At 41.6% G+C, this 13,919-nt stretch overlaps 1 protein-coding gene across 3 annotated transcripts in view; it reads right to left on the bottom strand.

Moving 5' to 3' along the window:
* XPO5 (exportin 5) overlaps window positions 1-13,919 on the bottom strand; it is a 42,699-nt gene that overhangs the window by 9,959 nt on the left and 18,821 nt on the right. For all 3 annotated transcript variants that reach the window (XR_006416478.1, XM_044448225.1, XM_044448340.1), the window contains exons 16-23: window positions 13,045-13,086; window positions 12,701-12,790; window positions 12,235-12,434; window positions 11,660-11,759; window positions 9,798-9,979; window positions 3,314-3,414; window positions 1,310-1,406; window positions 659-795 (exon numbers count right to left, since the gene is read on the bottom strand). Coding sequence is in view for 2 of the 3 variants with exons in the window: in XM_044448225.1 (XP_044304160.1) it covers window positions 659-795; window positions 1,310-1,406; window positions 3,314-3,414; window positions 9,798-9,979; window positions 11,660-11,759; window positions 12,235-12,434; window positions 12,701-12,790; window positions 13,045-13,086 (949 nt within the window). In the remaining variant the exon portion in view is untranslated. The remainder of the gene's footprint in view (window positions 1-658; window positions 796-1,309; window positions 1,407-3,313; window positions 3,415-9,797; window positions 9,980-11,659; window positions 11,760-12,234; window positions 12,435-12,700; window positions 12,791-13,044; window positions 13,087-13,919) is intronic.

Raw genomic sequence — 13,919 nt, 5'->3', positions numbered from 1 at the left:
CTGTTAATTAAATTACTCTGAAGGGCAGAAATAAAGGCTGGGAATCTACACCAGGCCTGAACAATGTGTTGACCACTAATCAAGATTCAGGACACCTTTTATATATGCCGGCCCACCACTGGGGCTTGATAAGCCTCTTTTACTGCCTGCAAAAACACAGAAGCTACTGAACTTATGGGACACATAATACATGGCTGATGGGCAGCCTCTGGCATGATGAGTCACAAATTCTGCAGGCCTTATCTAACTGGAGTAAGAATGTGGGTCTTAGCTGGAAGTAAGAAGAATGATTAGGGTCATTGTTGTGACTGTTCTGATGTGAAGACCTTATATTGGGAATCATACTGAAAATCTCCAACTTAAGTCACAGAGGAGTCAGCCAGCATCCAACCTTCTGAGTCATTCCTGCCCATATTGTTTGAAACCCTAATAGATGTTCTCCATGTACTTTTCCTGGTTACTCTCAAGATGCTTTTCCAGTTATTTTTCCAGGTAGTACACAAGTTACATGGTCAGTTGCAAGAATCAGGAATGCTCTTCAGTCAGATATAGATTCTCTGGTTCCCTCACTGGTGTTATTCCTGTGCCGTGGGCATAGCAAGGAAGCCAAAAGAATTCTGGAAGAACAACCTACCAGGAAACAATGGACAAAGGATACGAAGCATTGGACGTAGTCTGTAGTCAGGAATATTGTCAAGATTGATAAAAGCAGAGTTGAGTAGTTCAGTCGCTAGACCCTCAACTGTGTAGAAATCTTGCTGCATTGATGAGCCAGCACTTCCCAGAATGTGAAAACTGCAGTTCAAAAAGTATGGCTCAGTTTGACCAAGTCAGACAATAAACAGGAACATTGGAAGACACTCTACTCTGAAGAGATTTAATATATATCAAGTACAATTGCTACACTGAATCAGACTCAAGGCCAGAGTTCTGTCATCCTCCTAATTCCCTTGCAGCACCTGGTAAACCATTATCTGCTGCCTCTATACATGGATCTGCCATTTGTTACCACACTTAATTTTTATGCATTACTCTGCTGAATCCTTTCTGAAGCTGTTTAAAAAACTGGCTATTACTCTAACTTGTGTTAATTATGTAACTGAATTACGCAATCGCCATCTAGTCAAGGAACCTGCTTCATTCAGTGGCCAACCTGATGCTCAATGGGAAGCCCACAGTGACTCAGGCATTCTTCTCTGTGCCTGGTATAAGTCTATTCCAGAAGGGTGTTTTTTCAAAGTTTAAGTTATCTGTAAGCTGAGTAGCCATAGAACAATGCAATGCTATGGGAAATTAGTGAAGCTCTTACCAGTTGTCATACAAAGTACAGAAAAAGCCTTGCATCCTTTCCAACACTGTTTTATAAACAGGAGAATCATAAAGTTCCAGCAGAGGCTGAGGGAGGCCTAACAAAAGGGAAAGAGTATCAGTAAAGAGATTTATTCCCACATTAAAATGAAGTAGTAATGGAATAACCTTTCATCAGTGCTACTCACATGATTGCTTGGGGAGTGTTTATGGACCACCAAAAGCACATATACATTTGTGTAAGGTTAAGCTAGCTCAACTTGGAGCACAGGGTAACCAACCTTGTGTCCTTTGGATGTTTAAGGCTACAATTCCCATCAACTGTAAGCTCATGGACAGGGATTATGGGCACTGTAATTAAAAACATCTGAGAGGCAGTAGGTTGCCTACACCAAAAAGCTTAAAGAAAGGACAGAAAAAAATTCTAGTCCCGCTGCATCAAGATGAATTAGAAGAAATCTGTGGAAACAGCTTTTCTACATTTGCTTGGATTCTCTCATCATATACACTTCTACTTGTTTTCAGTACTGATCTTAAGATGCACTGAAATCTTCATATCCTTGTGTGTGAAAAGCATGTAGGAAATAATAAATAGCCTGGAGGGTATTTTGCAAAATATAAGTTTGTCCCAGACATGAAAGCACACAGTCTACATAGGTATAGTCTAGCCACTAGTAAGTTTTATATAAGTGCCCTCAAGGCAGAATCAGAACCCAGATCTGTATTATACTTATGCAGATGATCTATAAAATTATCTATACTTACAGAATGAGAGATGTCTGCTGTTATACAAAACTATTTTGTGATGTATGCCAGGAAGAATGAAATGAATAGCATCAGATCTAAGAATTTGGCAGCTTCAGCTGGCAAACTAATACACAGCTGAGGCAGGAAGAGGCAAGTACACCTTTCTTGGAAGGCAAGAGGCCATAAATCAGATAAATCAAAGGCAATAGGCTGAATAAATATGCTAATATTTGTATGTCTTTGGCTCTGCTGCAAACAATTTACATATCAGTGGTTTGAAAGACTGGGATAATCTTCCCTGCAAAGCTTTTTTGTCAGCAGACAAGAATGAGCAGAGCTACTAACAGGAAAGGTGTATTGAACTGAGTATAGGGAGTTTGGCTTCTACCTCTAAAAACCTTAAGAGATTGTGACATTCAAGATACTTGGGTAGAGTTCATTCAAAGACAACAGGGAAAGCCAACATCACCACTAAATTCCTCTGGTCTTCCAGTGTCCTGGCTGCAGGCAGAAAACTCTACAGAGGAAGATTAATGGCTCTGAAAGACCAACCATTTACACAAAACCAATTTGCTTAGCTCTGACATGAGCAATAGGAATCCATTAAGTCCCCCCTGTGAGCTGCAGGCAACATCACTACCAAGATTCTAACAGTGCAACCACATCTCTCTTCCTGCTTCTGGAAAATTGTTTGGTGTGTGTGTGTCACAAGATAAAAAATGGTAAAAGGGAGGCGAAATTATTCAGGAATTATCTAATCTTTGTTACATGAACCTGAAGTCAAAGAAGATGCCAATGTGTACCTTGTCAAACATAGCTAAGACAATATATGACACAATGCAATCTTGTTCTCTCCTGGGGCAGGGGAGAGGTTTAGGAAGGCACATCAAAAGGAAAGGGGAAAAGTGAAGGGACATGCCTCCCAACTAAATTTACAGATGCTCATGGAAATGAACTATGGGGGAGAAAAGGTTGCTATAATCCCAACATAAATTTGAGGCACTCTTGGGAGACTGGAGGCTTGCCTGTGCTTATAAACAGACACAGAAGGCGCAAGCTGGAGCACAAATCTCGGGCAGCAAGTGGTGTTTTCCTAGGGAGCATTCCTCAGATGCCTACTGGTCTAAAAAAATGCATTGGGTTGTTTTAAACCGAGATTCTAAATGCCGTTAATGAAATTATTTCTGAATTCTTTAACAAATGAAGTAGAGATAAAACAGAGGCAGCTACAGTATTATGAACAGAAAGCGCTACTTACCTAGGATGGCATTCTTTTCCACTTCCAGCATATCTAAGGCCTTTGCGAAGGTGTCCCCCAGTTTAGCCACCATCTCTGGCATATACAGGTTGTTGTGAGTCCTGAAAGAAAGCATGGAATTTCACAGTCACAACTTCCACCCAGTCGCCATCTGACCGTGGGAAACCACCTTCAGCTTGTGAACAGCTCCCGTGTCTGGCGATGAGGAAGGCGAGACCAAGCACTTGTGCATGGGATCCCCCTTCCTTTTCAAGAAAAACAGTCCTCTCTTGGGGATATGGAGAAGAGGGTACCAGGTGCTCTGCGCAACAGTTACCCTCAGTTCACCTCATCTTAGCCCTCTGAAATGCTGACTGCAATGACTCAAGACACACACTGCCCGCCTCAGGATGGATCACAGGTTCCTAGAATGGCAGGCGGCACTGGATGAATGCAGCAGCTTATTCATATGCTCACATGCTCTACGCAGCTGTGCGGCAGAGAGATGCCCCCCAGAAGGGAGAACAGCTCTGCACCAACCACACCATGCTGCCAGGGAGGGACCTCCGTTCAGCCAAGGGTGACGTCTCTCTTGCCATCCAGGCTAAACAGGCCCCTCACCAGCTAGATGAATCAACTGAGTGGGGGAAAAGGGTCTCTGTCTCACCTACCTCTCTCCTTTGAGACCTCAGACCTCCACTCAGGGCTTCAGCAACAGCACACAGCACAAATTCTGCAGCCAAACGGCCCAACAGCCTCCGCCAAAACTGCCACTGTACCTGCTGCTAGAGGTGATCAAGGGCAACTCAGTATCTCCCCCTAAGCAGCATTTCCTCAAAGTATGAGGGTGCAGGGGTACAAAGGACTAGGCCGCTGGGTGGCAGGGGCAGGCCTCTCAATTGCTTTCCAGAGTCTCAGCTTTCCTTTTTAAGAAGTCTCTAAAAGAAGTCTCTATATTTGTGAAGAAAACCTTCAAGAACGTGACCAAAGTGCAACCAATGCAGCGATGTCTGCCTGAGCTTTGCAGAGAGCCTGGAACAATAGTTCTGAGGTGTGAATTGCCCATTCATTTCAAAGGGTGCTAACAGAGGCTGCAAGAAAGGAGAAGCATCACATTATGAAGACAGAGTAACTACTTGTTTTGGCTAAGTCTCTATGCCACATGAGGGGCTTTACGGTTTAAGCATTTACTTTACCCATAAGTGGACTTGAATTCTGAAAAGTATAGGAAAATACTGCCCTAGACATCTTTTTCAGCCCAATACACCAACCAGAACCCCATTTTACCATGCCAAATGCCAACATTCACCAAGACATTGTTTCTACTTTTAAAAGAGCTTCTCCTTGCAGTTTTCTAACCTGCCATGTTTCCACCATTACTGCTACGTTACTGCTGTAGCTGAGGTGGCTTTTGATTTAAGGCTCCCTTGATTTAAGGTAAGCTTGGGTTTACCAAACTGAGGTAACTTGACCAACATTAGAATGGCAACATGGGATGTACGTATATAGAGTGAGCATAAAATGGGTGTGAACACCACAGCTTTACACAGTAACATCTGACTTGCTCTAAGTTGTACAGATGACACTGTCAACAGTAAGAAAAGGGAACTGTGAAGAGCCTAGCTGGATAGGCCAAGTATGGCTACAGACAGTAATTGTTTTATCTCTGGGATGGGCATACTGAAGAGTTTGGAAGGCTTTACCGCGTAACAGTCTATGGCTGAATGTTCTCATAATGTGACTTATTACAACTTGCCTAGGTCATTTTTTTAAACATATCCTGGCATGGAAATAGCACTAAAGCCAGCAAGCTTGTTCATCATCCATGAGGATGTTATTGTAAATGACAAGATCTAAATGTTTTAGTGCTGTTGTCAAAAATTAATGCCAAATGGAACCTGCAAACTGATATAATATTCAAAAAACACTGCACTAGGCACAAAAGTCTCAAGCATGGTTTATTTCAGTGCCTGACAGATTTCTGTTATTGCAGACAACATTCAAGCAGCACTAGAAACCAACATGGGTCTGTTTACTAGCACAGCTGAAAGTTTGTGTTTCTTTCTGTGTTTACTATCAAGTACAGCTATTTATCACCACATACCAGCAGTATCTTATTATCCTATCCATACTTCATGGCCCCTGTGCTGACTAGTACTCATGGGAACACCCATTAGATCTGTAGCAAGGCCATTTAACATGTGGCAAAGTCATTCATGCATAATTTAACTGATGTGTTTCAAAGTCCCCAGAATGATCCAAGATGGTGATAATTACTATGAAACTGTCAAGATGAATCTGGATGTAGAAACTGCTCACTAGAACCATATGAGCAACACAATCTTTAAATGTAATGAAAAATGACTTCACAATCACAAATGGAAACACAATCACCTGGAAGTCATGGACTCATTCCCTCCACAGCAACTTGTCTTCAGCATTTCCCCCAAGTTGCTGCCCACTGGCAAAATCCTCTAAAATACTCTCCCCCATCCCTTACCCATTTTCTCCCAGATTGCTCTTTTCCATTTTGTTTCTGCATTTTCACAGTATTAGGATGATAGCTGTAGGGAGGGGAAGCAGGAGAAGGAAGAGAGATGGCCACTGCAGGCTGCTTAATGAACAATCCCTTCATGGCAACCACAAACAGCCTTATCTGCGTACAGGGAAACTGGTTCTACTGCAGCATGTAAAGATCACACACGCCCAGAAGGAGATAGTGGGTGAGCACAGAGGATCTCATGAATGCTGTACAAAAGGACAGAGAGGACCATTATTCTGGTTTAGACTCTTCTAAAGACATAGAAACTATAACAGAACAAGAAAAGCTGAGAAGTGGTTAGAGAAACTGAAGTACAAAAATATAAGGGTAAGCATCCTGCATTCTGCAGGCAACAGAGCAAACTTAAGATACATCCAACAAAGTGCAAATGGGCAGCCAAATGGGTAGTTAGACCAAGAGCAAAGTTTACTGTACAGCATTGCATTTCTTGTATGGAAAAGCTTTCATACGTTTGAACTAGTTATTTGATGACTGTATATAATAAATGGGTAATTTCCCAAGGCCATAGCAAAGAAAGCTTTACACTCATAACTTACCTGTGTGCAGACTGTTAGCTGTATCCACAGCTTCATCTGTCACATACAGTACCGTGCAAGAAACCCAAAAAAAGAACAAGTGCAACCATTTACTTGACATTCTCAGCATTCTTAAAGCTGTGATAATTCATGGTAGCAATGCATTGTGGCCAGGCACTACCTATTCATATCCTGCCAAGAACAGGTAGTCACAACCCAAATTCTTTGGAACTATACTAGACTCAGATGAGTAGCACAGTAGCTTCTTTACAAGATATATACTCAGGCTTTGTCTGTGCATGAAAAGAGTTGATAACATAACACTGCAGAGGGCTGGGGAAACAATATTTGAATGTTTTCCCATGTAAAAACCTTGCATTTAAAAGTAGGACAGTTCTAGCCCAGCCCAGCACCTATTGGGCTAGTTCTGTACTTGCAGAGATTGTCTTATATGACTACAAAAATAGGTGATCTGTAGCTTGAAATAGTACAGCCTATTCTACCACGACTGGACTTCCCTCCTCAACCTGCTACATGTGTATACAACAGCTTGTATCCAATGGAGTCATTCCACCAGTGGAAGTGCTAGTGGAACAGATTTAACCTCCCCCTGGCACCTTCTCAGATGCCCCCAGTCTGCTCTGGAGGACTGAGGAAACCTCTGCAGCAGATCTGAGACTTGTGCAGTGGACTGCAAGGGGGAGGAGAAGATGTGGTAGACATAACTGCACAAGTGGATTTCAGTTGGGTGTGGGTTAGATCCAACACAAAGTTGTGCAGGAAAAACCTCTACCTTCTCCAGGATAAGACAGTCATATGCAGAAGATTTTCCAATTATTATTTTAAAATATATTTACTGCCTTTCTAGAAAAATAGCCCAAGGCAGTGCTTCAAATAAGGAGCTGTGCTTAAACATTCAAATGAAACAGCTGACTTCAAATACAGAGCTAGCACTCCAATAGCAGAACACTCTTGGGAAAAGACTTATAAGGTTCAAATGGCAAGGCTCATATCCACTGCAATAAAATAGCAACACATAAAGAAGGCCCTCCTCAATAACAAATTTGACTTTCCCACTTTTTTAAAAAATAAGGCAGAGATCACCTGAGAGTTGTTAATATACAAGAATGGAAGCTCTTGGCATTTTATCATAGTGATACCCAAAGACTATCCAAGCACAGACACATAACTGTCAGCTCAGGCTATGACAGGGTCCATTATATAGATAATGTGCATTGAGTGGTGTTCCTCTATTGCAAGTAGATGAATTGTAAATGTCTTGTGTCAAAAATAGTTGGCAAAGAACTCATGCAAGATCTGTAACATCTGCAAGCCTAAGGTAAATCTCTGTGTATGTAAACTGCTGATATGCCACCCTTCAATATAAAATATTTTCAAGAAGCAAACTAAGATAAAAAAGAAATTATCAGCACCCCTACTGGAAGCAGTTTTAACTTGGTTAACTATAAGCTTGCATTGGGCCTTTGGAAGGCACCATCACTGCCTTGCACTAATAATGTCACTTCATTTTTGAATACAACTACAAATGTTTTAGTTGTCTCTTAAGCCAGCCAGAGGTACATAGTGTATCCCCCATTTGTTGTTTGGCTTTGTGCTGCCTATCAGCACTCCCTCCATTTTCACCTGCCAACCCTTTTACCAGCAGCTTGTACTTTCACATTGTGGCCTAGAGCCAGGAAAATCAACCCCTTTAGCTTTTCATTTCTCCTTCCTAAGGAAGTTTGTTTTCAACACAAGCACATGCACACACACCCAGCAAGAAATATCAATACAGTTCATTATAAGGATGCCACCGTTTGACTAGAGCAATGTTGACCACGGAAGAATTACCTGGGAAAAGCATTTAGTTGCTCTGATTACCCCGGTGATCAACTGCTTGACCTCCAGTCTACCCACATCATTTTGTTGGACAGCCCAACCTAAGTAATGCCAGGGGAGTGATCTCATAGCTTGTGAGCAACTATTTATTTGTAAATTCATTTACTTGCAAAACTACCCTTTTAGTCCACCAAAGGGCTTTTCAAGGCAGATTGCATTAGCCTCACTCCACCACTTGCCCTCCAGTATTTTGCACCACAACTTTCCTCAGACCCAGATAATATGGCCAGTGGTCAGGAATAATAGGAATTGCAGTCCAAAATATCTAGAGGACACCAGACTGGGGAAGGGTGGCTTAATTCAATAAAAATGCAAAAATTGTGTGAAAATAAAAAAGAAGCTCAAACACACCACCATTAAAACATTCAAGCAGCAGAAAGATATTAACTGTCGCATCCTATCTGTGCCAAATCTGCAAATGGGTCCTAAAGCATTCAAGCATACTTGCTCTTGGGAAAGCATGTAACAGCATTGCAGTATCGAGTTAGATCAAACAAAGTGTTTGGCTTTTGCTTAAGAGCCAAAAGCAAGGGAATATCAATGGTTAAGTTTTTGCCTTCACACATCCCCCAGTAACGCACTACTTCACATCTTGTAGTTGACACTGGGATTCAAACAGAATCTCTCAGCAAGCTAACTGGTTGAGCATAATTGGTTACTTCTGGGCCTCCCTCACCCATCTGAAAGCCTTCTTACTCCACCTCTTATTTTATACAGAAGGCTTTATAGATTTCTATTTATTCTTAGCTCAAGGACTAATCTTAGTTCTCCTATTGGAAAATGCTCATGTACCCTAAGTATGAGAATAAGTATACAAAAAACCCCATGGAATTCATGGTCTTTTCACAGGCTTCCACATTTGGCAGTAACAGAAATGAGAACCCATTTGAGAATTGGAATGCACATATTTACACATTCTGAAGAGCTATCTGTTCTCTGCAAATTAGTTAAACAGCTTATATACTATGAGCCATCACTGCTGGTACTTAAAGCTTTCCCAATGCTGTTCTTAACCCGCATATGCCATGCCTATCAGTGTTGCTCTGCAGGTCAGTTTCTTAAGTCACACTGTCTTAGCAAGCAAGGGAGGACACGGTTCCTGCACGTTTAACTGTAGCACATAAGAGATTTCAGCTAGCATATGATAAAGAAAGAGACTGCTCTGAGCAGAAAGAGCCTCTGCAATTCTACCCCTGGGTATGTCTCCACGCTTCTAGAGACTGACTGTATAAGCTTAGTGCTTAATGTATAGAAACAAAGGGTAGAGGCAGCTTGATGGGGTAGAGGAATAGTAGGACTGCCTGGGTTTGATTTTACACTTAGGGAAATTGGGGCTGCGGGGAGAACCCTGTCAGACTTCCCATTCTGGAAAGGCAGGGTAAAGCTGAGAGTTTCCTTCTCCTTAGTTACTTCTTTACAAGGACTTCAGCTTGTATTGTCATTAGCTTCAACAGGAAAACATGCTTTCAGAGTGCTGGTCTATACAGCTGGTTCACTATGGAACTGGTGTCATGCAAAGTTGACCCACCTTATGAGAGCAAGCAAGTTGTCGAAAAGTTTCAGGACCTGCACAGAGCAGGGGTTACGGTAGATTGGATTGCCATTAGACATGTACCCAACCACAAAACCTCCAGCCTTTGCATCTTCCAAGGAAGTGGGCCAACGGGATCGTTTTACAACTCCCAGAATAGTGTACACACAAAAGCTTATCTGTAGAGAAATGAACAGACACAGTAGAAATTAGGTCTATGGAGGACCTCCATCCAGTCTGCCAGCTTCTTCTTCAGGTTCTGCCCCGCTCCCCTGGCAAGGACAATCTCTCATCTCTAAACCCCCGATACCTCCCTCAGCTGAATTTAAGCTTTTAAAAAGCCTAACTGTCCTGGAGGGCGGCATTTGGTGGTAGTGGTGGTGGGGTGTCACTGCTGAGCAGGCTTAGGGCTAGCTTTTTCTCCCTGAGCACTGTGCCCCTCACCTCAAAAAACACCCCTTCCATGCTGAAATTGAGCACTTAAAAGTTCCTTACTGGTGTTAATGGATGCATTCTTAAAATCCTCATTCCATGAACATGACATCTCTGGGAGCTGGGAGTGTTTGTGTAATTTGTCTGTGTGAATGAGAAGGGGGATCTCGACAACTGTATTGGGGGGGAACATGTTAGCAGTGGGGTGGCCCAACCCGCTTTGGAATATAACTCCACCCACTGCTGGCATGCACACTTGGCATGCCAAGAACATAATGTGCTTGTTTGGAGCCAATTTGGGCTGAAAAGGGTTTCCCCCACCATCTACACATTGCTCTGTGGTGATCACTTCTGATTTGAAAAAGAAAACAAATCATGTCTTTAACAAGACACCAATGGCCATATGTGATACAAATACATGAACTTGTACCACAAAGAAAAGTGGAAAGGTACATGGGCCTTCACCACACATGGTGGTTGCTACTGCACTCATGTACTACTGGTTGGCCACTGTGTCAACAGAATGCTAGACTAGATGGACCCTTGCTCTGGTCTAGCATAGATCTTGTGGTATTACGGATATGTACATGCTTTTTCCTGTTGTGTACTGACAGCCATATAAGAGAACTGTCATGCATGAAGCATCCACAAATAGCCTTCCCTTGTGTTTTCAGCCTTTTTTTAGCTATCACATTTCTGAAAAATCCCACATATTAGTACAGTATTTCTAAGGTTTCTTCTTCTCTTCAAAAATGCAACGCTATAGGAACCTTGTCACATCAAATGTGTAAGAAGTGGCTGTATTAATTTAATTGCAAAATGTCAGGATTATTTAAGGGATATTGTAAACTTTATGTTAAAAGGGCAGCTAATCTCTGCAAAAGTGCAACAAAATAGAACAAAGCAAAATGCACACCCAACAAATTTATTGTATTCAGAATTATTGTGTGCAAAATAAGAAAAGATGGGTGAGGGGGTGTGAAGCTAGAAACCTGGCTGTTACTGAATTTACATCTTAAGGTGACTCTTCTTGGACAGACACCTCCTGGTGCTGTGCAGGATGAAATGTGCAACTGATTCAGGATACAAACGCAGCATCTGGTTAGGCCTGCATATTTATAAGATCTTTTGCTGCAAGTCTAGTTAAAACTGTAAAAAATGAAGTTATCCTTGCCTAGTAGGGATGTGTAAACCCTAGATATTGCAATTTGTCTGTATTTACAGAAGATGGTATGTGCTCAAAGTACCCTGAAATATACACACTAAAATATATACTTAGATATACTTTGTGAGAAATCTGGAGCAATCTGTTTGCCAAATCTACCTACCTACTGAGAAAAGATAAGTATTCTACCATGTGGCCAAATCCCTTCTGTTCCCATTGCAAATTTCCAAGGCCTGCATTCTCTTCGTTAATCAGTACTTACTCTAGAACGGTTCAGGCCACAGGGATCTTCCATGACTGGATCTGTAATTCTATTATTGGCACCAACATAGCGGATAAAGTCTTCTGGATTCATCAAGACTCTGTCAGAGTGAGAGAAAAAAAGTCAGTCAAGGAGGTGTACAAATTTCCTTTGCTCCAAGCAATCAATTTGAATAAAAGAATTACTATGTTAAGCAGAAGCTTTGAACCATGGATTCTGTATTCTGTATAACTTCAATATTTGGATAAACTTTCTTTTTTGAAGAGATTGTTTTTAGGGCTAGTTCTTGTACCATTTCTCTGCCCTTCTATGCAGACAAAGAAAACAAGTTGCCAGAACATGATGTGCCTTAAACGAAGTTCCTGTGAATTGAGTGAGGTTTTTTATGGATAATGATAACCACAACACAAACACAAACCAGCAAGATTCTCCTACTCTGTATTTTATTATTAGCTGGCTTGAGTGCCACCTTTGGGAGGAAAGTGGGGATAAAGTTATATAAATAATTACTCCAAAGCCCAGAGTGGCTCTGTCACTACACTATATTAGAAGAACAATGGTCAAAGTTCTTGTACCTCTTCATATCCTCAGACAGCCACAGAGTAGCAACAGGAGACATGAGCTCTTCCAAGAAAGCCTTCTGGCGCTGGTAATCCTTGAATTGGTTGCTAATAAGGACTAAGGCTTCCATGAGTGCACACTTCTCCATCTGGGTCAGGAGCAGCTCATTAGACAGCAGTTGTTTCACATGGTTATACAGCATTTCAAAGTTTGGCTAAAAGACAGAGATTCAAGCAAGCATCAGTCAACTGAGACAGCCCTCAGGATGGCTTCTTGGATACATACTGTGTTCCTACATGGACTATTTAGAGATAAAAGACTGTTTCCAGACAAGGCAATTGCACACATTATGAATAGTACAAGAATACCAGCACTTCCTGCAGGAAACATCTTTAAACCATGCTTGTAATGAGTGAGACTACCCCGCACCAAAGTAGCTAGAGCAATGGAGCCACATTATGTACATATTCAAGTAAGTACCAGGACAAGCTGGGGGTAATCTCGGCACATCTTAATGATTGAAGAGCAAGCATGTCTTCTCACATTCTTCACTGCACGAGTTCTTGGGGCCTAGGAAAGCAAATAAGAAAAAAATCAGCAGGCTTAGTGCAAAACTGATATCCAAAATTCTTGCCATATTGACTTTTAGCCTAAGCGCCTCAGTTTCAACAGGTACAAGTAGGTTGGATGGCAGAGATAACTCTCCCTGTTTTTGGTTCACAGCAATGGGCTATAATCTAATCAAATGAGATCCTATTTTGCTATGTAGTTACATTAGGAAATTTCATCCATATCTTAGCATGGGATAGTTGACATCAACTTACCTTACTTTCCTCTACAACTTCAAAGGTAACAGAGGCAAAGAGCTAAGGGAACAAGAGCAAAAGTCAGTAATCACCAGTTTGTTCTTTTGCATGTGCTCTATACTTGTCACCAATTCATGAACAGCTGTACTAGGTCCACAAATGCTTTGTTTATAAAGTTAATTGTCTTGTACCAAAATAGAACCAGAAACAAGAATTTCATCAAGAAGGTGGTGTTCCTTAACAGTGACAAGACCAACCAGACCAAATTTTCAGAGTTTACAATGACACCCTAAGTACCACACCTCATTACAACAATTATCAAAACCCTACCCACTTTCACTTCTAAGTATTTAACAGAAATGGTCCACATATTTTTCCAAGTTTGCTTCTGCAACTGTGGGGTTCAGAACATGGTTATCTTCTCAATCGTTAGAAAACTATCTAATAATTTAAAGCATTCATATCCCACCTCATTCTATTCTCAAAGTGGCTTAAAATAAGAGCAATTGTAAAATGCAGCTTTAAAAAAGCACACATTTTGATAACATCCCAAACAAAAGCACTAAATATATATGTCACCCAACTACAGATAAAAACAGCCTTATGAATAACTATGTCTTACACTCTTTCCTAAACAGCATGAGGAATAACTCTCAGGGAATCTCTTCTGGCACCATTCCACAATCCTTGGGCTATCTGAAAAAGACCTGCTCCTTGCTTAGGTTGCCTTGATTTAATGCAGTGGAACAAGCCACCCTATGCAGATCTTAGTGGCTAGCGCAAGAGTGAGAACAGCCTGTTCTGTGGATCCTGGGCTATGAAGGCTTTTACAGATACCAGTATTGACTATCAGCCCAAAATTGGGTACATGTGCTCTCCATCCCCATGTCCTC

The sequence above is a fragment of the Varanus komodoensis genome, unplaced genomic scaffold, assembly GCF_004798865.1.
Source record: "Varanus komodoensis strain SLA01 unplaced genomic scaffold, ASM479886v1 scaffold1, whole genome shotgun sequence".
NCBI lineage: Eukaryota > Metazoa > Chordata > Lepidosauria > Squamata > Varanidae > Varanus > Varanus komodoensis.
The sequence above is the reverse complement of the archived record's forward strand: the minus strand, read 5'-3'. Positions and strand labels throughout refer to the sequence as shown.